Source organism: Scleropages formosus, chromosome 10 (genome assembly GCF_900964775.1).
Source record: "Scleropages formosus chromosome 10, fSclFor1.1, whole genome shotgun sequence".
In the NCBI taxonomy this organism is placed as follows: domain Eukaryota; kingdom Metazoa; phylum Chordata; class Actinopteri; order Osteoglossiformes; family Osteoglossidae; genus Scleropages; species Scleropages formosus.
Window position 1 is genome coordinate 28,546,614 of NC_041815.1, and position 21,517 is coordinate 28,568,130.

Sequence of the window (21,517 nt, forward strand, 5' to 3'; positions counted from 1 at the left end):
GTCTCAGATGACTTTTCTGCTCTGGTTGTGGTGCAACCGCGATTACATTACATTTAGATTTATTCATTTATCTTCACTTACAGTGTTAAGTTACTTACTTACTTACCGCTCAGTCTGTGAAGAGTTTGCATGTTCTCCCTGTGTCTGTGTGGGTTTCCTCCGGGTGCTCTGGTTGCCTCCCACAGTCTAAAGACAGGCTGTTCAGGTTCCCCCATAGTGTGTGAGTGACAGAGAGAGTGTTTGTGTTCCACTGATGTATGGATGAGTGACCCAGTGTAAGTAGTGTATCTAACAGTGTAAGTCACTGCGTTGAGTAAGGTGTGTGGGCTCATAACACTACACAGAGCTCATTGGAAGTTGCTTTGGAGAAAAGCGTCTGCTGAGTGAATAAATGTAAATGTAAACCATTATGCACCAGGGTAAGTACCTCGCTCAAGGGTACAACAGCAAAAGGTGGGGTTTGAATCTGGTCCCTTTGTGTCCAAAAGCAGCAGCTTAGACCACTGCACCATCTGCTGTCCCTTGAGATAAACCTGGACGTGTGTGTGGTCCGCGGAGGCGGGTTCGATGCTTGTAAACACGGCCGACCTCAGTGCCGCCCTTTGAATGGAAGCAGCTGCTCTCTCTTTTTTGCCGAAAGAACACAAAACCCAACACCGTATCTTTCCAGGGATCTCGCTCTCTTTGACATGCAGGCTTATGAACCGGAGTGGGGTTGGTTCTCCAGACAAAAGTTTTTATGGTCGGGAGCCTTGGGACTCGTTTGGTCCAAAATAGACGTTTTGGGAAAACATCCGGAGCGGTGAATGAACTGGCCGTCAGGGCTCGGCCGCGTCAGTGGAAAAAGTGGACCTGGATATTGTTACATGGGGGCTATTTCTGCTTCTAGAATAAATACGTTTTTTGGAAACCGATACCAGGAAAAGTCAAGGCCTTTAAACATCGAATACATGTTGGTGATGAATGAACCTTTATGATAAGAACATTTATAAGCGTGAGGCTTGTAAATTACAAAGTAATCTCGACGATAATAAAATAATAATAAGAAAAATTAAAGTTTACAGAACACGTCTCTTCTATAGCTACGTTTTTTCCAGATTAGTGACACTTACTGCCACCGACTTGACGGCAACGTGCGTTTAGACGGCACGTCCGCTCACCGCATCAGACCGTTTATTTAAAACGAAATTGGCCTCCGTTGCCGTGGGACGGGATTCTCTTGAATAATAACAAGAAGATAAACAGCTCAGTTGTTCCCTACGGCTCTTAAGGGCGCCGGGTTCGGGGCAGTTTCGGAACGAAACGCTCCGGCCTTGATTCTCGTTTCGCCCGACGAGACGCTATCGACTTCATATAAACAGGTTACAAAGACCTTTAAAATGCAGTCGCGCATCTGCAGAGGGAGCCGGGAGGGGCGACCCCACGCTTTATAAACTTTGTCCTCCTTCCAGCCTCCCCAGTCTTTTTCAGACAAAATAAAAAGAGCGATATCTCACAGCAGAGAACATAAGGCCAGGGCAGAATATATGAGAAAATAAAAAAGGGGGGGGAGGCAATCGAGACACAGCCGTATATAATAAGGGACATTATGCAGGATGAACAGTGTGTCCAAAGGGAGGCGCTTTAAATGGGAACTTTATTACCCACAAAATAAGAAATTAATCCTCTGATACGTCGCACAGCCGCAGGACCGCAAGCTCTGTTGTGTCCACACCACGGCCCACGCAAAACTGGCCGGGGAAAACATCCAACATCCAACATCCAACATACAATATCCAGTATGTTCTCTGTCAATATTAAATTGCTCTCGAGCTCATCCTGGGCTCAGTAATAGCCTGAGATAATGATATTAATATTAACTGATGATAGTAAATGCTGAGACAAGCTCAAGTCAGGAGGCTGTGTCTGCAAAACGGTGCAGGATGATGCCTTGGAGGGCAGGTTTTATAATGAGGTGAATGTAGGCAATGGCCCCGGGGGCAGGTGGGTTGGAGAAATTTGCGACTGAGATGGAAAAATTAATTTGAAAAAAACTTGGAAAATTTCTTTTTTTTTTTCTTGGAGAAAAACATTGCTGAATAAAAAAGAAAGTTTGAATGGATCGTTGAAGGCAATTTGTCTACATTCGTCGCGCGGAGCATCGCCGCCTTTCAACGTGTCTTTCAAACGTTGCGCCTGTGTAGGTAACGAACAGCCAGCCTGTAAATAATGTGCATTTAAATATTTTTCTTTGTTCAAGTGTGAATTTATGTTCTGTCCATATACAATGTTCACATACCTGCTGTCATAAATAATTAGGCAATTTTTTTTTTTATTTATGACTATATATCTGTACCTAAAATAACCCTTCAGTCCTATACGGCTCCTTCAGCGGCAGCCAAGGGCAGCGCCGTGTGTTTATTTCACATCCACCGCAGAGCGCTCCTCTGGGCTCCGATCGCGGCACGGCGAGATGTACAGAACAAGGCCGACGCTCCGATTTCAGCGGCGGCGAACCGGCAGCGCCCAGCCGTGACCCCGTGTGCCCCCGAACCCTTTCCGTGGGAGGACGCCGAGGTGCACTGCGTGTGTACTTACATAATTGATGACTTTGAGCTGGAGGGAGGCGGCGTCCAGGTCGTAGAGTTCACCTGAGGACGCAGAGAACAGAGCCGATGAGCAGGTAGGGGGTCGGGGCGGCTCAGGTACGAGAGAGCGCGGACGAGCTGGAAGAACTCAGCTAAACCTGGACTGGGCTATAAGTTTTTGCTCACGTACACTTATTATTATTACTATTATTCTTATAATTCTGATACAGTCATTCTTACTGTACGGGCAGCAGGTGGTGTAGCGGTTATCATGGCCACCTCTGGACTCCAGGGACCACTGTAGTACCCTGGATCAAGTTACTTAACCCAGACTGATGCAGTAAAAATGACCATGCTGTATGAATGGGAAATCACTGCAAGTCACTTTGTAAATGTAAATTTAGGGTAAGTACCACGTATCTGGACCCTTTGACTGGAAGGTGACAGCTCAAACCACTGCACCACCTGCAGTCCTGTAACTAACATAATGAGTGTACACTGTTTTTGTCATTCACTTAAAACTATATGTAATGCCACTTATTTAGCAGACGCTTTTCTCCAAAGCGACTTCCAATGAACTCTATGTAGTGTTATCAGCTCACACACCTTATTCACCGTGGTGACTTACACTGCTAGATACACTACTTACACTGGGTCATTCATCCATACATCAGTGGAACACACACTCTCTCTCTCTCTCTGTCACTCACACACTAGGGGTGAATCTGAACAGCATGTCTTTGGACTGTGGGAGGAAACCAGAGCACCCAGAGAGAACCCACACAGACATGGGGAGAACATGCAAACTCCGCACAGACTGAGTGGGGATCAAAGCCATGTCATCTTCGCTCTGTGCCACCGTGCCACCCTTGGTTTGCCCACATGTGTACCGGACAGCGCGGTAAAGGTCCAGCGCACGTACCGCACAGCTGCAGGATCTTGCGGTCCAGTTCGCTGTATGTCTCGCCCGTCCGTGCGCTCTCTGGTTTTGCCAGGGAATTGTGGGAAGGGTTGGGCGACAGGCTCCCCTGGGGCCGCTGTGCAGACGCCTGCACTCGTTTACAAGCCACGGCGACCTGCGGGGGGCACAGAGGACGCCGACTCAGGGAGGTGGTTAAAAGAAGGCTGTCGAACGACTGGTCCCCTAATCCGCCTTGACAGGCTCTCTGTGCTCGAAGATCATGGAAACCGCACGGTCCTGGAAACAAAAAACAGGCGAACGCGAACGGTCCACTTCAGGGCCAAAGCAGTGGTGGGGTGACCAGGGCCAAAATAATACTGCTACTCTCAAATTTATTTTCCAGAAATAATTTTTTGGTTAAATATTTTCCCTCCCGGAACAAAGAACCCAGCGGTGACGCTGAGCTCTGGGGTTTCATACCGTTTCCCGGGAACTCGGTCGCCCTGCAGAGACTCCCCGTTCCATCCCCACGGAGAGACAGCTGGCACGTTCTCCCACATGGTGGCGTCCTCCTAACCCTAACTCCAGGACCGCATGGGCAGCAGGTCATGCATCACAGGGGCGGTAACAGGATTGCGACCCATGATGCGAGACATTGCTCAGCCCCCGCCAGCTCGCCCGCTTGAAACATGACCACCAGCCTCAGATAAATCAGCCTCCTGTCACCTCCCTGTTCTCCTGAGCCCTGAGATGGGAGTCTGGCTAAATCACTGGCACCTGTCCCGTGAATCATTTCCCTCCTTCCGCCGTGGGTTCGGAGCCCACCTGCCGCCCCTGTCTCACGCTCACCCTCATTCATTCAGCCTCTACCCCCCCGGTAACGCTTTCCAGCTCGAGCCAATCAGCCGGGGCCCCTAACACACATCACCCCCATAAATCACACAGATGGCATTGTTCTGCCTCTCTGATTTTCATAAGTACAACAGAACACGACATAATGCAATACAATTTATTGTCACGCAGCGCCGTGCTCCGACTGTCGTTCGTTCTCACAGATTACAGACGACACAAACGACGGATGACCGACCAACTCATATAACACAAATGTGTCGTATTAAAAAGAATAAATCAATCAATAAACATACGGCGGCGTCGCTGAAGTGGCAACAGAGGAGAGGAAAACAAAATACCAGACTGACACGTAACTGGGAGGCCACAAGCTGTTCGTGGGCCTGACCCCGTTCAGCCGGACACCCTCGGTCTCTCTCGGTCAACAGTCGAGTTAAAGACCATTGAAGCACAATTTAGCTATGTAAATTTTAACCCTTTAAAGTATGACACTGACCATCATGTATGTGAGGCCCTTGACCTGAGCTGGCCACCTTGATGGGACAGGAAGCTGGTCCACCTGGGGTGCATTCCCTAAAAAAAGAGGTGTTTTTGGAACTCTGGAACCTTCTGCCTTCAGTGAAATGGGCGCCACCCACGTCGCCATGTCCGTCTCTAAGGCGGAGCCCGGAATCGCCGACCACATCCTCACGTTCACACACCCTGGGGTAAAGTGAGCTTCTCGTTCGCGGCCCGCGATGGTCGTGTGGCAACACGCCGCCTCCGTTCACCACCGACGTTAATAACTGGTCGTCACTTCATGTTTGCTTATATTTCTTCCAAATATGATTTAAAGCGCACTTTTATTACTTCTCAGTTCTCATGAGCCAGTCGTACGGCTAATGCGATTACGTTAAATGCGCTTTGCCAGTGAAATCAGGGGCGCGGGGGCGGAAATTGGCGTTTGAAGAGGGTTGTTGTTAATAAAGTCTCCTCTCAGGGTGGGGTTTTGAGGAGACCCTTTGCGCGCTCGCAGTTCACATGTGGTGTGGGGAGGACGACCACGGGCGGCTCTCGGCGCTCTCCTCACATGCTTCTCCAGGATGCCGAGGTGCTGCTCCTCCACTTCGCTCAGCTGCTTACAGGAGACCTGCGGAGCAGAGGAGGACAAGGGGTGAGAGACGCAACATGACCGGCATCATCCGCTTATTCTCGGTTACTGATTGTCCGCTGCAGGGTCGCGGTGGTCCAGGGTCTATCCTGGGAACAGAACAGGGTGTAAAACAGGGTTCACCCTGGATGGCATCCCTATCCCTCACCCAGACACACACACTAAGGGCAATTCAGAGTCACCAGTTCAGCTGAATCGCAAGTCAGACATTTACATTTACCCGACTCTTTCGTCCAGCGACTCACTACGCTAAGTGATTTACACTGATTTACCCATTTAAACAGCTGGAGTAACATTTACTGGAGCAACATACGGTTTGTACTTTGCTCAAGAGTACCGCAGCAGGAGGTGAGAATCAGGGCTAAAACCTCTGAGAACAGAGACAGTGGCTGTAACCACTACACTACACGTTGCCCTAACCCTAACCCTGACCCCTAACACCAGCCCTAACCCTAACCTGCAGCCCAGGAGGTGTGAGGCACCAGTGCTACCTGCTGTGCCACCATGCCACCTGAGGTTGACAATATCTGCTGGGGGAAAATCGTTTGGACTGCTGTGAGGGGACCGGAACCTGCATCACGGCGTCCATGTACTTGGTCCAGCAGCGTTTCTTTTGTCTCGTTTTGTTAATAATCTGTTAAGTGTGACTGAGTGCTATAGGAGGAGCCGGGTTCCAGTGGCACACAGTGTCACTCAAGGGTTCTCCACCGCGACACAAGTGGACGCTTTCATTTAAACCTAACCTGCTGCTGTCTGAACTCGAACGATTCATAGACGACAGGTCGAACCCCCATCCCCACCCCCACCCCAACAGCTGGGCTCAGGCCAGACGTTCACATTTACTCATTCACATTTACTCATTTCTCTGATTTTTCTCCAGTGATTTATAACTCAGAGTGAACAAAATAGCCTCAACAACAGATGAAGAGCTTTAGACACAGACACTGGATTATGGACACACAGCTTGTGTGTTTGACACCACCATGTTGCTGGTTCACATCCCTGCAGTAGCTCCTATATAAGTGACATTCAAATAGCAAATACAAAGATAATCATAGCAGATGGGTGTTGGACTCATTTATGGAGCTGTCAGGAGCTCAGGAGAGAAGTGGCTCAGAAAGAGATGGGTCTGAGACCTTTCTGGAATCCTGGAATGGATTCAGCAGCTCTGAGGGACACAGGGAGTCCATTTCATTGCAATAGAACCAAAGCTGACAACCTTTGGACTTTGAGCTTTACACCCCTTCTCAGTGGGACCACTAAGCAGTCGGAAGTGGAGGAGCTCAGCGCTCTTGCTGGGTTGTCAGCTGTGACCAGGCCCTGTAGGTATCGGATTTAGAGTGTACAGTGTTATAATACAGGCAGCAACAGGAAGCCAACGGAGCGTTAACTACCCTGCATACATGGGACCTGATGATGTCTATCCTGATGGTCTTCCCTGTGTTTCTAGCTGCTGCAGAGCGCCTCCGTCGTGAACCCATCACGGACTGGCGCTTATTCGGCCCACGTCTTGTTTACTCCCTCGCAGACACTTTTATTCTTGGCTGCCGACGCAGTTTACAAGCTTACGCTGCTCATTCCGTCACGCAGCAGGAATTTCTGTTTGCTCAGCCTGCTCGGGAGAAGTTCCCTGCTGAAGCACCGCACCCCCAGCTGCCCGAGCGAGTGCTTGTGTCACAACACACCCCGGGTAGGGAAGGTCTCACACCGGGGACAGACGAAGCAAAGTGAGTGGGTTGCCGACACGAACAATCTGGTGCAAAGGGACAGGATGGGTGGGTCCCGGGGTCAGTGTGTGTGTGTGTGTGTGTGTGTGTGTGTGTGTGTGTGTGTGTGTGTGTGGGTGGGTGGTGTGCATTGGTGCTCAGGATGCTCACAGGATGAGAGGACCTCCTTCCTTTTACCACTTTGACCACAGGCAGGAAATAACAGACATTGTGATTCGGAAAACCCTTGCCCTGTGAAAGCTGTGGAGAAGAGCACCTCTGCTGGTGCTGGTGCGATTCTGTGTGTGTGTGTCTGTAAGCGTACTTACGCATCTCAGTGTCCACATAGACAAGCTGTACTTGTTTGTCGAGGGCTTCGCTAGAACACTGTATCCTGGACTTGCACACACAACTGCGACTGCAATTCTGTTCATAATTTGTTTTGTTCGTACCTCCGGTAAACATTTTACCACTAAATCATAGCCGATAAAAGGCCAAAAATAGCAGCCTTTGATTTATTTGGTTTTCAGGATCTGTAATAATCAAGTAAAAAGCTATAATAAATAAAATAAATGAAAAATCCTTTGAAAGGCCCTTTATTTGAATATTAGTTAAAACTGACACACACACACACACACACACACTGTCTGATGCCGCTTATCCCAAGCGGGGTCACAGTGAACCGGAGCATAATCCAGCAACACAGCACACAAGGCTGGAGGGGGGGGGACACACACCCAGGACGGGATGCCAGTCCATCGCAAGGCACCCCAAGCAGGACTCGAACCCCAAACCCACCGGAGAGCGGGACCCGGCCAAACCCGCTGCGCCACCGCGCCACCGCGCCCCCCGAGTTAAAACTGAAACGAAACTAAAATGACTGAAAATGAAAATATTTTCTCTCCGGACTCCAATTCATTGCCGACTACTGACAGATTCATCCCATGACACGTTCAGCGTTCATCGTGTTGCTATTTATCGCCGACACTCCGGAGCAAGAGACACAAGCTGTGGACAGAACAGCGTGGAAGCGAGTTGAATGAAGGTGGCTCGGCCCCCCCGCCCCCCGTTTCACTGGAGTGCTCTTTACCGCCATCTACTGGCCGGGTGCGTAAACACAGGTCTTGTTCGCTCCGCCACATACGGAGCTTTCAGACGTCGCGCACGCCGCAGCGAGATGAACTTCCTTTGCGATTTCCTGCGTTCTAGTAAAGACAAATAAAAATGAAAAATGTTCCTGGGCGAAGTGGCGGTGGGGGGTGAGGGGGAGGCTGTGGCTTTTTTAAAGCGTTCGGAGCAGATTCAGGATGAATTCCCTTGTCAGGGACCAGATGGCAGATAGCACTGGAACAGACTGAACAGAGGGGGGTCGCTGGCAGTGGTGGCAGGGGTGTGCGTGGGGGTGGGGGGGGCTTATTCAAGCTGTGACTTCACTATAACTTTTCAAAGTTTTTTTTTGCTGATTCGCTACCTGCTCCGAGCTGTGGGATGTTGGGACACCAGGTATGAAGTCCCTTCGGTCCCTGGAGCGAAGCGTCGGTGTGACACGCAGGAAGGCTCAAGGATGGCCGAAATGGGGTTTTTTTTACCCTAAAGGTGCTCGCTGGTTGCTCTCGAACCCGTGCCTTTCTCCAGCTGGAGTCCACCTCTGGCGTTACCTGCCTCACTGATCCCAAATGAAGGAGTAAATACAGGTTTCAGGTGACATGTTACTTAGAGCTCCTACTCTGGTCCCAGGTTTGAATCCCACCTCCTGCTGTGGCTTCCTTCATCAAGGTTCTTAGCCTGAATTGATACAGTGAAAGTTACATGGGTAAATCAATGTAAGTGGCTTAATACTGTGCATTTTTGGAGAAAGGGCGGGGGTGCAGCGGGCTTGGCCGGTCCCGGGGTTCGAGTCCGACTTGGGGTGCTTTGTGATGGCCTGGTGTCCCGCCCTGGGTGTGTCCCCTCCCCCTCCAGCCTTGCGCGCTGCGTTGCCGCGTTAGGCTCCGGTTCGCCGTGACCCTGCTCGGGACGAGAGGCTTCAACCAGTGTGTGTGTGTGTGTTTTGGAGAACGGCATCAGATAAATAAATTAATAAATGTAAATATGGCTTTATTTATAAGCACCTGTTCTTCCTGTACTCTGCGAAAGAGGGTAAAAAGATGCACTGCATGTATTTATATGGAATGTGTGTATCGCTGGGCATCGGAGCCTCCATCTGCACCCGTCCTTCACTCCATCAACACCGTGTCTCTCTCCTTCTCTTCCCTGGAGAAAAGGTGCAATTACCCATGATGCACCAGCAGATGCGGTCGCCTCACTTCTTCCCGCCAACTGCAGAGCGGCTCCTGAGGAATTATGATATGATGGAGCCCAGAGAGGACGAGTCCACGGATGGGCTGCAGGCTCTTTGTTCCCCGAAAATCTCGCCACCGTCGTGCTCCCGTAATGTACTTTTGCGGGGTGGAGAGGACAGGCCGCGTGGGGCCGCCCCCCGGAGTCTGCGGTAATTTGCGTCGGCGAAGGCGCAGGCGAGGAGTGGTGCGGGAAGAGTGCCGGGACGACGGGAGCGCTCTCGCCTTCGGCTGCGGATGGCGGGTCGCACCCGGAGTCGAGAATGAAGGAGCGGATCCTCCGCGGATAGCGAGACGCAGCTTCCGCCTCCGCTAGATCTCACGTGCCGTACGCGGCTAGGGCGGTTCTATCCGGTTCCGACAGGCATCATGTATGTCACGTGACCATCATCCGCCCGTCCGCATGGACCCACGGGCCAGCAGGTGGCGCAGTGCTTAGAGCTTTTCCCTCGTCATCTAAATGTCCTGGGTTCGAACCCTTGATCAAAGCACTTGTCCTGAGCTGATACAGGTAATTACCCTGCTATACAAACAGGTAAAACAGTGTAAGTAGCTTAGTGTACAAACCTGACACTGAAAAGTGCTTTGGAGAAAAGTGTCGCAAAAATGAAAAAACAATTAATAATCAGATATTTATTAAAATTAATGTAATTAATAATTGGAAGCATCTCAGAAAGAACCCCGTGAAGAGGTCGTAGTGGACGTCACACACCACGGTAGCCTCACAAAGCACAGAGTGACCTCAACCTCGGGACCCATCGCACACTTTTTACCGTCCTCTTTTTACCGTGCTCAGGACAGGTGTGAGGTGCCTCCCAGAAAATTTAGTGCACTGGCAAATTTACGCTCCTGGACAAAACTGTAAACTTTAGAATTCTTCATAATTAAAACAACATTAACCGCTTAATTAATTACGGAAAATCCCTGCGCCACAGGGTCATGGTGGTCCGGAGCCTATCCTAGACACTTACCAAGATGAGCGCAATCACAAGTGCCTGGTCCCGGTCCACGAGAGGGATGATCAGCACTGGAGAGGAGAGACACATGCGTGCACGCACACGCACACGCACACGCACGCACACACACGCACACGCACACACACACAGACACAAAGGCCATATTTAATGAATGATCAAGGTTACATCAGAGAAGCTGCTACACGACCTGCCCTGCAGGTGCCGCACCATAACACATCCCCACGTTCCCAAATCTCGCCTCGCTTGTCGAAAATGTTCCACATCATAAATGCGAATGACAGCGCATCTTCGGGGACGAGGCACCGCAGTGTGTGGGGTATGTGCAGTGTGTGAGGGAATCAGAGACATGAGGGGTTTGGGATAATAAGGAGACCTCTGAGGGACCTCTCCTGAGCTTCGGCATCTGTCCCCCCCCACTCACCCCTCCTCTCCGGCGGCAGGGGGGCGGCCAGGCTGTTCCTCTGGCTCTCGTGCAGTTCCGAGAGGGCCAGTCCACCGCACTGAACCCTCTTCTTCTGGGTCAGCACCTCCCTGCGGAGCCACAGAGCACACGGTGAGACGCGGCACGTGGACCGAGAAGCACCGTGCGCCGCATCTCCCACGGGTGCAGGATGAGTGGAAGAGAGGGGGGTTGGAGCTGATGGAAGCAGAGGGAGACTGGGGGGTGGGGGCTGAGCAGAGAGGGAGGAGCTAGTAGGACAGGGGTTGGAGCGTCACCATGCGCTTAAATTATATTTATCTGACACTCTTCTCCAAAGTGACTCACAGCGTTAATCTACTTGTACTTATTTACCCCATTTATACAGCTGGGTCATTTTACTGGAGCATTTAGAGTAAGTACCATGTCCTAAGGTATTACAGCTGGAGGCAGGGATTTGAACCTACAACCACAGGGCCCAAAGGTAGCAGTTCACTACCAGATGTCCTCACATTAAGTCATTCCTATATATGAAAAAATGTATGGTATATTTCTCTCTTTTTACTGTATAGTAGTCGGGGGTGCGGTGGCGCAGTGGCGCAGTGGGTTGGACCACAGTCCTGCTCTCCAGTGGGTTTGGGGTTTGAGTCCCGCTTGGGGTGCCTTGCGACGGACTGGCGTCCCGTCCTGGGTGTGTCCCCTCCCCCTCCGGCCTTACGCCCTGTGTTGCCGGGTAGGCTCCGCAACCCTGTATGGGACAAGCGGTTCGGAAAGTGTGTGTGTGTGTGTACTGTATAGTACTGTGAAAATCAGCTTTTAGAAGTACGATAAAAAATAAAGATTATTATTATTATTATTATTATTATTATTAAGGGTGGGCAACAGGCAGCGTAGTGGTTAGAGCTAACTCACTACGCTCAAAGGACCCGGGTTCGAATCCCTCCTCCTGCTGTATTATCCTTGGTTATGGTACTTACCCTGAATTGGTTCAGTACAAATGGCCCTGCTGTATAAATGGGTAAATCAGTGTAAGGAATAAGTGTACATGTAAATATAAATATACCAGAGTCGGCGAGTGACATATATGAACATGCATAAATACAGTGAGTCTGTGTTTCCCAGTGATAAACATGAGGACAGGTGTGACCCAATTTGCTCAGGTGCAAAACTGTGCTGCAAGAGACATTTCTCAGGTTTGGGGTTCTGCACACATCCCCCCTGTGGTGCTGCAGGAGTGGCAAGAGTACATGGGCGAGAGAAGGGAGGCGGGAAGGGTGGGATCACCACTGAGGGCCCGACGGACTCATCACACATGGTGATGTGTCCATGCAGCATAATGTGAACAATCCCCCTGTGTCCCTCAGAGCTGCTGAATCCCTTCCTAATTCCAGAAAGGTCTCGAACCCATCTCTTTGAGAGCCACTTTTCTCTGATCTCCTAACAGCTCCATAAAAGGGTCCAACATAATCACAGGGAATATTGTTTCTGCTATATGAACGTCACGTGTATAGGAGCTACTGGAGGGATGTGAACCAACCACATGGTGGAATCAGACAAGTAATCCAGTGTCTGTGTCTAGAGCTCTTTGTCGGTTCTTGACGCACTTTTGTTTTGATCTGCGCCGTAGATCATTTGGCAAAAGGTGTCACTGAATTAATAAACGTAGATGTAAATGTTCAGGGTGTGTGGCTCACACAGAGGGACACTTGTCCACTAATTGTGCATTTTAGCTGTCGGCGGGGACAGCGGAGTGCTGGGATGCAGCTAGTAGTGTTGTCCTACGAACCATTTCACACACACACACACACACACACACACACACACACACACACACACACACACACACACACACGGTATGCTGTACAGCCCAAAGCAGTGCGGGTTCAGTTTGCTTGAGCAGCAGTACAACAGAGTTTCTAAGGAGCTTCTGGTTCCACAGATGATACCAAGAACCAGGGCTAAGCTGGGGGTGGGTTAGCGAGGGGGCGATCAGAACCGCATAAGTAGCACTTTGAACGCTTGAGTCAGCCAAACCGCTTCCCATCATGCAACACTCCTGGGTGTTCTGCCGGCTGCCGTCAGCAGGAGAGAGTAACGATGCTCGACGGCGGCTATTTTGATTTTCCAGCGAAGAAGGCCTTTCCGCGGTCTCGCTGGAAACGCGCTGGCTGGAACGCAAGGCGAACGCACCAGCTGCCTTTGCCAAAAATAACATTTCTTCTGTGGTTTTTCTACTGTTTCAAACAAAGAAGGGTCGTTTGTAAAGTGCTGTATTTTTAGGACAAAACGTTTTCTCTCGCGGAGGCAACCTGGTCTGGCATGAACTGATTGATGGTCGTGAACCTGCATGACCACCAGGGATCAAAACATGTGCGAGGTCGAGGGGGTTTGAACCCGACCGGGATGCGGGGTTGGGATGTCGGAGTAAACCGCAATGCGTCGTGATAAATCGACCGTTACGCGACCGGCCTCGGTCTCGCAGGACCGCACGCGCGCAGCGATGCGCCGGAGCCCCATCTGCGAGGGGTGACCGCTAACACCTTAGCGACACGTTCAGGCACACGTACAGCTGCCAGTCCTCGTGTCCCACGGAGCTGGGTGAGGTGTCCTGGCTGGAGTCCTGATCAAATCACATCACTCCCCCAGCATCTGACCGCTGTTTATTGACCGGACCATGAGGACGGGCTGCGGGGCCCCGATCAGCGATCCGTTGTAAAGCAGGCTAAACACACTCTGGATGTTGTAGAGCCTGGCTGTAAAACTCACCCCTTCTTTCTTCAGCCAGTGTCATCTGCCAATTTAAATAGGTACAGTGAGGTGTGTGTAAATGAGGTACAACTTCACACCCTTAGATACACACACACACACACACACACACACACACACATACATACAATGAGGGAAATCTGCAGTTACCAATCCACCTGAAACTTTGGAGTGTGGGAGGAAACCAGAGCACCCAGAGGAACACGTGAACACGGCTAGAACATGCAGCGCGCACACAGACTGGAATCGCACTGGATCCCACGTCCGATCCTGCAGCCCAGGAGAGATGCGGCACCAGCACTACCTGCTGTGCCGCCCAGGAGTCGAACTGCTCAAACTAAACCCTCTCCGACCTCCACCTAGTCACAGGAGCTGAGATCGATGTCCTCTAGTGGCTTTCCAGAAACCAGCCGCACCTTCATTTGCCAGCAGTGCAAACAGTTCGGCACATAACAATTTTTATAAATAAAGTTTAATTACTTGTCTCTGACGGGCCATTTATCTCACTGTCCTTCTCGTGGCTCACCGCCCACCCCCCCCGGGGGAAACTCATCCCTCCAAATTACCCCATTATCTCCTCCGCTAACAATACACTCGAAACAAATCGAGCTTAGAGGACGGCAGCAAACACGCTGGGCGTCGGGGTGGGGTGGGGGGGATAAAGCGGGTCGCGCAGCGGTTCTGCTCCGTCCGGAAACCGAAACAATGACCCCAAATGCACTGTCTGGCCGCAAATTATGACCTGCTGTTAGAGCCCGGCGCCAGCCGGTGTGACTCCACACTTCATACTCGAGCGACAGGCCTTCGCATCTCCGTCGACTGAAAGGATTGGCGACCGGTGAACGAGGGAAGGGACGCGACCCAATTTACTCCCTGCAGCTCGTGCCCAGAATCGGGCCAGAAAATAATACAGAAAAACCATTTTCCTCCGGGTTCCTTAACTGCCTTGAGGTTTGAGGCCCCCGACTGCGATCGGCTCCCCGCTGCTCCTAGTAGACAGTAATGGTCACCGGGTTCGATGACGATGACTCATTTCGTACATTTATTTAATTGTTTGAGGACGAGGAATAAAATCAGCACAATCGTTAATTAATCAAACAGTTATTTAAAAGAGCAAGATGATGTTATCGCACGAATAGCAATTTAAAGAGTCGCAGCGAATCGGGAAGGGAAGGGAAGGCAAGGGAATACCAGTGAAGAACAGTCTCCACTTTTGTGTCTTTATCTGCACAAACACACCTTCAGAATTATCGGGGAAAAAAGAATTCATCGAGTTAAGGTTCAACCGGTCGTGACTATACATCAATGGAAATGATGAATTGCTAGATTATTATTATTATTTTTGCTGACGCATTTTTCCAAGGTGACTTACACAATACTGGCTTTGTACACTAAGTTACTTACAGTGATGTACCCATTTGTACAGCTCATTTTTACTGTGTCAGTTCCAGGTAACTACCGTGGTCAAAGGTACTGCAGCAGAAGGTGGGATGTGATCCCAGAACCTTCCAGTTATGTCCAGTCCAATTTATTTCCTGTTGCAGGAGACCGCAAAACAGAGCCATCTCCTTCAACTTATTTTTATTCATTTACATAAATAAGAACTTTTATATATTAATTTAAATTCCTTCAGTTTTACATATTCATTTGTTTATGCGACACTTTCCTCCAAGGTGACTTGCAGTGATTTACCATTTAATGGGAAATTTTTACTACGCCAGTTCAGTAAGTAGGTCTCTTTGCGGAGGGTCCTACAGCGGGAGGTGCGATTCGAACCCGGGCCTTTGGGTTTTAAGCTGTTGGCTCAAACCATTCCGCCACTTAAAGTGGGTTCTATTAAAAGCAGTACTGATGATAACTGAAACAAACACAGCTGTGATGTGAATCAGAACCGCACTCTGCTGCCTAGAACCCGCGAGTGAGAAACCCACTGGGTTCGTGATGGAACGGACCGAGGGGCCGAAACTCATTACCGCCGGGCTCAGCGCTCGGGGGGAGAGTGCCGACAGCCAGGTACACTCCATCAGAGAGCCGGGGAGGGGGGCGAGAGCCAAGGCTGCTCTCCATCGTGAGGGGTCCGTTCCGGTCCGAACCAGCATGGACGGCTCGCCGAGACAGCGTCCCCATGACAACGAGATTTCCACGGTAACTCGTTCATGATGTTGCTGACCGGAGCGCTGCTCACGGCTTTGCTCAGGTCACAGGGCGGTTGTTCAAGAATACCGCCGGTTCCCCGCACTTCCTCCCCTGTACCACTTGAGATATGATTGGTGGACGATCGGAGCCACGGCGACGGCTCAGCCACCTGTCCCTCTTCGCATTTTTTCACAAACGGCGGCAATCGAATGACTGACGTTTCGACAGCTGCGCTATTGTCTGCGGCCCTGCGTCAGGACTGAGCGCGGCTCTTCTCCCTCGATAACAGCATGTACAGACTATAATAAAAACATGCAAAACAAGCAGCCCCCATCACTTTAATCTCTGTGTGTATGTGTGTGTGTGTGCATGCTCGTCGGGGGGGCGGGGGCTGAATGGAAAGCACCCACAGCACAAAACATTGTCCATTAAGTCCTTCTCCTACCTGCGTAATTCACATAAAAGCCAAGTTCCATCCAGGCTAATTAGCCTCTAATGGAGCTGGGCTCACTCTCTCTCTCTCTCTCTCTCTCGCTCTCTCTCGCTCTCTCTCTCTCGAGAGAGAGAGAGAGAGCTGTGCATGCTGGTCCATGGTGCTACTCCCTCTGCATGTTGGCTGGAAAAACCCCTTACCCAGCATACACCCCAGAGGCCTTATCACTCCATACAGCCATGGAATGCTGAGTATCTGCAGGTCGGAGACGTGCGGTAATGACCGTCCGTCCCTCTTCGAGGAACGGGGTTGGGTGATACACAGTACCGGTGAAAAGTGTGAGTCCATCTGGGCAGCCGAGACAACACTTGTATAGGACAGACTGGAAAGAAGAGTGAAAGCAAAGCAAAGCACAAATGTCCCACATCTCCAGCAGGTGAGCTCATATTTTACAGCGGTACTATAGATGTTGTCAAAAGGCACCGAGGCTCCATCGGACCTCTCCTCAACACAATAGTGTCTTTCGCTCTCTAATACTGCCTCCGTGCAGCTGTTTGAACGCTTTTCTCCAGGTCTTCGCCTTCAGTCCATGCCATTGGAACAGGGCTTCTTAGCATGGGGTCCGTGGATGGGCTTCAAGGTTCTGAGAAGCACGAGCTTCCTTTGAAAACTTCACTGCCTAACTGAATGAAAGGTAAAAATAAAATGTAAAAAATGCTCTACTATTACTATTACACACAGGTACCCTGTCACACAGTGCAATGCCTAGGAGGTGTGGGCAGCCACTAGTACTTGCACCCCCAGAGGTTTATTTCACTCTCCTTCTTTGCATTTGAGACTATTTTGTTTTCCTCTCCTCAGCTGTCACTTGGCTTATCCCAATAGTTACAATTACTGCCTCTCTGTCTTATAATTAATGTACCACTCCCTGGAACTGTGTTCACCGCTCTGTGCCACCTTGGCAAGAGGAGCACACTATAAAAATAAATGCAATTGAACTATTTATAGCATAATTTTATGTGAAGACAGTGAAATATACTGAGCGCAATGTCATTGTCAACAACCGTTCGGCCCAAGCGGGGTCACGGCGAGCCGGAGCCTAACCTGGCAACACAGGGCGCGAGGCCGAGGGGGGGAGGGGACACAGCCAGGACAGGATGCCAGTCTGTCGCAAGGCACCTCAAGCAGGGCTCGAACCCCACACCTCCCACATAGCGGGCACTTGCCAAACCCTCCGCACCCCAAACCCCCCTGCTGAGTGCAATATTTTCCCAAATTTATTTATGGATATTTTTGTAGGAAGGGCACTAGAAAGCTCTCAGTAGATTCATAAACGGGTTCTTAGCCCAGAAAAGGATGTGAACCTCTGCTTTAGATTATGCCCTTTGGTCAAGCGGACGGCGGCGTGGTCCTTGGCACCAGCGGAGCCGCATGCGTTTGAATCGAGTCGCCTAAAGTGATGATGTAACCGGGTGAAAACCACGTCGGCCCTCTCCGCGCTCACACATGTCGACGAGAGCAACAGACAGAAACGGGACTAGGCAGCCAGGATGAGAAGCGCCGGCCTGGCGCTGGCTGCGTTTCCGCCGTCCCGGCTGTCGGCTCGGAGCGGCGCGGCTTCCGCGATTGACCTCCACGTTTCTGCCGCGAAAAATAAAATCGTTCCGTCGGGCGCAAATGAAACCGTTCGGCCGATTACGTTCCAGCACATTTCCCCGAGCGTCGACTCACTAAATTGCATGTGAACGCAGAGCAGTGGATTGAGATGGATTTTCACAACAAAACCCTAACCCCGACGAAGCCAAACAGTTGGTTTGTTACAGACACTACGGACTTTCAATTTCACTGTGTTCTTCTTTCAACTGATATAAGAAATTAGCTTAATATTCCATATTTCCAATATTCCATATTCCATATGGGGCCAATCCAGATTCAACTCCCACCTCTTGCTGCAGTACACTTGATCAGGGTACTTAAAATGAACTGGTACGGTAAAAATAACCCTGCTGTGCAAACTGGTCAATCACTGAATGGAGCCTAACACTGAAAAGTGTTTTAGAGAAAAGTATCAGCTAAATAAGGGCAAAGTTGAAAGTTATTTACTTTCCTGTACAATCCTTACATTTATCTGACACTTTTCTCCAAAGCCACTTACGATGTTAAGATTATAATTACTACATGCTTACAGTTATTTACCCATTTATAGAGCTGGGTAATTTTACTGGAGCAATTTAGGACAAGTACCTTGCTCAAGGGTACTACAGCTGGAGGTGGGGATCAAACTTGCAACTTTTGCATCCAAAACCTAAGCACTACACTACCAGCTGTCCTCTCTAGCCTATATGGATGTATAGGGTATATATCCATATATAGGGATGTACAGTACTGTGTAAAAGTTTTAGACGCTTGGGGAAAAAAGCTGTAAAGAGGGAATGCTTCCAGAAATAACGCTCCTAATTAATAAACTTCCTACAAAGCTTAGTAACCATCCATACTCAACAACTGCTTGTCCCGAGTGGAGTCGCGGTGGGTTTGGCTGGGTCCCGCTCTCTGGTGGGTTTGGGGTTCGAGTCCCACTTGGGGTGCCTTGTGACAGACTGGTGTCCCGTCCCGGGTGTGTCCCCTCCCCCTGCAGCCTTGCGCTCTGTGTTGCCAGGTTAGGCTCTGGTTTGCTGCGAACCCCACTCAGGACAAGCGGTCTCAGGCAGTGTGTGTGTGTGTGTACTTTCTTTAACGATATACAAAACCCTTATTGTAATACTGTAACTTTTTGCAAAAGGAATCCTTGTAAATCTAAAATATACTCTTTCCCATTGACACTAATGCAGAAGAAATTAAATAACCGTCTGAAACAAATATTTTTGTGACACATCTAAGTGCCTAAGACTTTCGCAGAGTAATGTGTGTATATATATATATGCATACATATACACACACACATACATACTCACGCATCATCTGAAACGGCTTGTCCCATGGAACCGGAGCCCACACGGTAACACAGGGCGTAAGGCCAGAGGGAGAGGGGACACACCCAGGACAGGACGCCAGTCCGTCACAAGGCACCCCAAGCGGGACTCGAACCCCAGACCCACTAGAGAGCAGGACTCTAGTCCAACCCACTGCGCCACCGCACCCCCATCGCCTGTATTCAACGACAACCATTCTGGATTGCCCATTAAACGACGTTTGCAGTACGAAGACCCACGCCTGTCCCCGACCACGGTTTCTGTCTTACCCCGCTAACTCCTGTGTGCTCCGCAATTGAGTCCGCCTCCTGCTTCCGGACGAGAACATGGCAGTGACGGTACAATTACAATTATACAACAACAACTATAGGTACCTTAACATCATTATGTTGCTTTGGAGAAAAGTGTTGAGTAAATGTAAACCAAATGGACAGTTTGTCTCATTTTCTTTCAGAAAACAATGGTCAAAATAATTACGATTCAACTGCCACAAAGCTTTGCATTTATCTTTTATTTACCGCGCCTGTGTTTAATTGATGTGTCCGTTCTCCTTCTTTAGCGTGCGACTACAATGCAATAACAGATGCGATCGCCACGTCTCCTGTCGTGCATATTAATTCCGCCGGCAGCGCTCCTCTGATGTTCATGTGTTATTTACATGCAAATGGCGCACGCGCCTCCATGGCTCCTGATGGGCCGTGCCCCTCTTCGCACATCTGTGCGTCAAAGTCCCAGTAAAGGTATTCAGACTGCACTCTTTCCCATTCAGGAGGCGGCCCTTCTGTTACGCAAAACGGTGCGACAGCTGTGCGGTCGCCGGGGACAATGGAAAGGAGGGCGGATTGTGGCAATCAGACAATTTAGGACATTGTTGCGGCTACAAAGGATGAGAACGTGGGGGGTGGGGGGGTACTGCAAAATCCCAGTCAATCAAATCTTCTTTTTACTGTCTAGTGAAGGACAAGGGATGGAACCTGAGAGATCCTATGGCTCCTGAGGGGGTCCAGAGATGGGTTCAGAGCCCAGCTCTCATCTGAACTTCTTGAAGGCGCTAACCTTGGGCTCACCAGGGGGCAGCGTGGTGGCACAGCAGCATGGTGGCATGGTGGCACAGCGACTAGTGTTGCTGTCTCACAGCACCTGGGTTGTGTGAGAAGACGTAGGTTCGATCCCTGCTCAGTTTGTGTGGAGTTCGCATGTTCTCCCCCTGTCTGTGTGGGTTTCCTCTGGGTGCTCTGGTTTCCTCCCACACTCCAAAGACATGCTGTTTAGCTTCCCCATAGTGTGTGAGTGACAGAGAGAGTGTGTCCCACTGATGTATGTCTGAGTTACCCATTTTAAAGAGTGTATCTAGCAGTGTAAGTCACCACGGTGAATAAAGTGTGTGAGCTGATAACACTACAGAATTCACTGGAAGCCGCTTTGAAGAAAAGCATCTGCTCAGTTAATAAATGTAAATGTCATGGCATGTTAGCGCCCAAGGGTCATCAAGAGGTGCGAATGGCACCAGAAAAGACCTCCATAGCATGTAGAGTGCTATGATGCAAGTGCCCCCTATAGAGGGACTACACACAAGCAGGAAGTTGGCTTTGAAGCAGGACTTGGCTCTTCGGAGAAATTCCACAGCGACGGCGCAATGTAGCGTAGCGCCGAGAGCTCATTGCCTCTTCGAGGAGTTTACACAAAACATCGTGTCACCTGGGTTTTCATCTCAACGCAAGCAGGGCTGGAAGCAGGCGCCGGGACCCAACACGAAAATTGAACATCAAAGGAGAGAGGGAGAAAGTGCCGTGGATCCTCTAAGGGCTGGTGATGCTTCCTGGGATGGGTTCACGCACATGCACACACTCTGAAAGCGCACTTCCTGTGAAGTGCTCCTCGTCCAGAGCTGCACACCTCTTGAAGAAGTCACATATGGGAGATGCATTGGGTGCCTCTCAGCGGTTGCTTTTTTCGGACCACTTCATAGGAACGAAAGCTTTTCACAGCGTTCAATGTAAACAGCTGTAGCTTAAAAGGCGGTCGTGACCCAACACCAGGCCGGCGGGGCTTCGTGCGGTGGAATACATTGTTGCCGTTTCAGCTACATTTCAAAAACCCCAGTGACGTGAGTGTTGTCCAAATCAGCCACAAAATACAACACAGTATATGCTTGAAATAAGGGAGAAATGGGGTGAGGGGGTGTCCGATATCCCCAAACGTCTGTCAATATGAAGCCAAAAGTCTGTTAAACCACAAATTGTACATGTCAAAACAAAGCCAATTTTTACCAAATTTCACAACATGTTACATATTATGCACTGGCA

The 21,517-nt window shown here is 50.1% G+C and overlaps 1 protein-coding gene across 2 annotated transcripts in view; it reads right to left on the minus strand.

The window, feature by feature from the left end:
* The window catches only part of pde2a (phosphodiesterase 2A), a 125,451-nt gene that overhangs the window by 23,893 nt on the left and 80,041 nt on the right, over positions 1-21,517 (minus strand). For both annotated transcript variants that reach the window (XM_018748599.2, XM_018748598.2), the window contains exons 5-9: positions 10,911-11,020; positions 10,484-10,539; positions 5,387-5,446; positions 3,490-3,643; positions 2,578-2,630 (exon numbers count right to left, since the gene is read on the minus strand). In XM_018748599.2, coding sequence (XP_018604115.2) covers positions 2,578-2,630; positions 3,490-3,643; positions 5,387-5,446; positions 10,484-10,539; positions 10,911-11,020 — 433 coding nt within the window. The remainder of the gene's footprint in view (positions 1-2,577; positions 2,631-3,489; positions 3,644-5,386; positions 5,447-10,483; positions 10,540-10,910; positions 11,021-21,517) is intronic.